Source organism: Electrona antarctica, assembly GCF_951216825.1.
Source record: "Electrona antarctica genome assembly, chromosome: 18".
NCBI classification, from domain to species: domain Eukaryota; kingdom Metazoa; phylum Chordata; class Actinopteri; order Myctophiformes; family Myctophidae; genus Electrona; species Electrona antarctica.
The window spans coordinates 23,680,973-23,684,509 of NC_136799.1; the positions used below are offsets into that span (position 1 = coordinate 23,680,973).

At 47.5% G+C, this 3,537-nt stretch overlaps 1 protein-coding gene across 1 annotated transcript; it reads right to left on the reverse strand.

Moving 5' to 3' along the window:
- Window positions 1–896: 896 nt before the first annotated feature.
- On the reverse strand, window positions 897–3,308 carry LOC306941819 (transmembrane protein 245-like; the record flags this gene model as incomplete). Its single annotated transcript, XM_079527459.1, has 1 exon — window positions 897–3,308. One exon carries the CDS (start codon window positions 3,306–3,308, stop codon window positions 897–899), a length of 2,412 nt encoding a protein of 803 aa, XP_079383585.1.
- Between the last annotated feature and the right edge of the window lie 229 nt (window positions 3,309–3,537).

A 3,537-nucleotide genomic window follows, 5' to 3' on the forward strand; every position in this document is an offset into this window, starting at 1 on the left:
AAGAAATATTCCTCTTGGACAAAAAAATCTAACTCTAATAACGAACCCTGACAATCCTGTATAATTGGCCTAAAACGCCTATCCAAAGCATACCCAAAGTAAATCGAAAGTCCAGGCATTTTCCAAACGAGGACATTTGGATACTCCAAATGACACTTGCTAAACATGGTCACAACAATTCCTTCAAATGGACATTTTACACAGGCTTCTAAACCATGTTGGACAACATTTGTAGACGTTCGCTTACGCGTGCGGAGGATGAGTGTTGTATTGCAAGATGTGCCAGGCAATAGAAAAACCGGCTGCCGTTGGCTGGAAAGAGGGGCATGCACTTCCTGTAAACACGGACAATGATTGGCTATGGGCTGTTTACAGGACAGAGAAGTCAGATTTGGGTGAAATTAGATGTCCATCAAACCTTCACTTTGCATTTCTGAAATAATGAACTGGACTCGAGCAGAATAGTTGCAGGATTTGGTCTGTTGTCGAGCAATGCAGGGCACCTCCTGGTGATTTCTTGAAGAAAAACGTGGTTTGGAATAAATATCACTGGGCTGGATCATGTTTTGACGGTGGAGTCGAATTCAACTTTAGAGACGTGTTGACGCAACTTTGTGAATGTCAGAAGTCTGACTTTGCAGTTGATTGTAGTTTCACTTGTGATTCATCTTGGAATTATTTCGCATCACAAGACCCGTGCAGTTGCTTTCCTAGCATGGCTAGGTAAAGCGGCAATGTAAGTGACATGTCTGAAAAGATGCAAACAGTGCCTGCTGTTCAGCGAGCAGAACATTGGACTGTTGACAGGTTTAAGCAAGGCAACATGGGTAAGGGATACATCAGTGAGGGGAATCAGACAATATAAAACTCAGGGATCTACTGTACGCATCTCTAAATCAGTCAGTGTTCATCACGTTGCTGTAGATGTTGCCCACTACCACCAGGATGCAGAGTATGATGGGGCCAATGATGGCACCCTCTGCACCCAGATAGTAGGCTCCACCGGCCACTGCTAGGCCTGTCAGATAGGGGTGGCCACCCCCTGAGATGTGCGCGTAGATGGCTGTGTCTACAACATAGGTTGGCAGCAAATGGCAGACCAGCAGCAGCAGGGCCTTGACACCCTCCCCTTGAGCCAACCACAGATCCAACATAGCAGGTACCGCCGCCCAGTATGTTCCCAAAAACGGCACTGTACCCAGGATGGCGGCCAACGCAGCAGGCATGAAGACAACGCTGATACCAAAGACGGTGTGTGTCAGCCAAGTGTAGAGACCATAAAAGACACCCATTTTCAGAGAGGCGTCAAACACACCTCGGATGGCCTCCTCTACCGACTCGCTTATGATGTTGGAGGAGGGTCCAGGCTGAGACAGTGGTGTCAGGCTTATCAACCATTTTACAGGTTTGTAGTATTCCCCGCTGGCGCTCAGGAGATAGAACAATGTGGTCAGGAAGATCACCACACTTAGGACAAAGTTCAGTAGGGCTGTGCCACTGTTGAACAAGATGGTAAGTAGTGCAGTTGTCATGTTGACAAGCAGGCCAACATTCTGACTCAGTACTGCCCACAGATTCGTTAGGACATGTGTCAGAGTCCCAATATTGTCCTGCACAATATGGGAGAACAGGTTCCCCCAGTCCAGGATTTCCCAATAGGACTTCTGCGGCAGCGAATCGTGGATGTGTCCACCAGAGTCAGTCACGTCCTCGACGAACCAGGAGTTGTAGAATGTGTCCCAAAGTTCTAGAACCTCCTTTTCAATAAGTGCTGCGTTTTTCCCTTCGTCTCCTATAATCGTATTCAGCTTTTGTGTTATCCATTCTCTACCGTGTTGATGGACGTTAATAGCAGCTGAGTTCATAGCCTTCTGGACCGCCTCCGCCTCTGGGAGCCAATTGGCCCACTCAGGATGGTTGGACACAGTCTCATTGATGAGGTTACTGGTGACTTTGACCACATGAACGCTTTCGTGGTGAATCATAGCAGTGAGCAGCACAGCCATTAACAGCACAGCCATTAACAGCGCACAGATGAAGAATATGCTGATGAGATTGTCCACAGATTTCTCAAACCACAAGATCATCTTTGTATCGATTCGGAGCAGGAATTGAGCGAGACCTTTGATTGGCCCAGGCATAAGGGCATCCTTTCGCACATGTCCAAACGTTTCCAACCCTCTCCACCACGAGACAAGTGTCCGCTCAACAAAGCTCTTCAAACCAAACTGGACCACCAACTTCTTTAATAACCACGCGGCCACAGGGACGGGCAGTAGCTTTAGGATCCATAGATTCAGCCAGATCTTAACAAGTATAATGGCCAAGAGCAGTAGGCCGAAATACATGTCACTGGGATTTTGTGAGCCCTCCCCCTTATTGAAGAGGCTACCTAGCATTGGAGGTTGGCCCTTGGGGATGCCTAGGTTGGAAGACGAATCGGTCTCCACGGTGTCCACCTCATCTTTGCCTTTAGCTGTGGTGTCTAAATTCAGTGGCAGGTTGCTCGAAAAACTATTGCAAATCGTGTCTGAAGTAGACGTCAATGCCTGCCAGACGCTTCCTTTACCGGGAACCTTTGGTAACTCTTGGTAACCCACAATGAAGAGTGTGACCACAAGCACAAATATTGGCACTCTCCATGGGCCAGTAAGGGACACCAAGTAAAACAGGAGGATAGCCCAGACAGGAACAGACAGAGACCTCAGGTAGCACTGTGTACTGGAGCCCCACTTAAAGGTTACTAGCAACATATAGCCCATTACTACGGTACAAACCCACGTAGAATGAAAGCAGTCCAGGGTGGTGCCGATGATCCAGCAGAAGTATGCAAGGACCACCTTCACCCCAATGATCCTCCAGAACAGGTAGAAGACAGGGAAGCCCACTGTGACCATCATCAACACCTTGAACCGCTGCACGATCATCCTCCCCATCACCTCCAACACACTGTTTGTACACAACACAGGAATCAACAGGATACCCACAACTATCGGCGTCCCAGTGTCCTTCAGGCCATTGAGCCAGGACCGACTGAGGCGGGCTAGGTAGAATTTAAACGGATGGAGGAAAGTACCACATAAAACAGCCCAGAGGAGTGGACGGAGAAAGGCCTCCAAGATGTAGTAAATTAGTACAGCGGCCGCAAGACAGACACCCACAAAGATAAACGCCCCGGCATTGTAGAAGGCCTGTTTGAAGTTGGTGTCATATTTGAGTACCGAAGGCTCAATTAGCAGTTGGCTCACCACGTCCAGTTCCAGAGGAGAGACAGATGTCTCTGGCCCAGCGTCCTTTTCATCTGCCATCTTGCCAAATGTTGTTCTCCTTGATTAATTCACAATTAACTCCAACTGTGGAGAGCCACCTGTTGTCAGGGTACTTGTAGACTAGTCTATGACATCAGCCATCTATAGTGTGACATTAATACCATACCATGCTGTCAGACATCTCCATATTTGGGTAGACAGCTGTACAGACATACACTGAAATAACAATGATTAATTAATCATTAATTAATTAATTAATTAATTAATT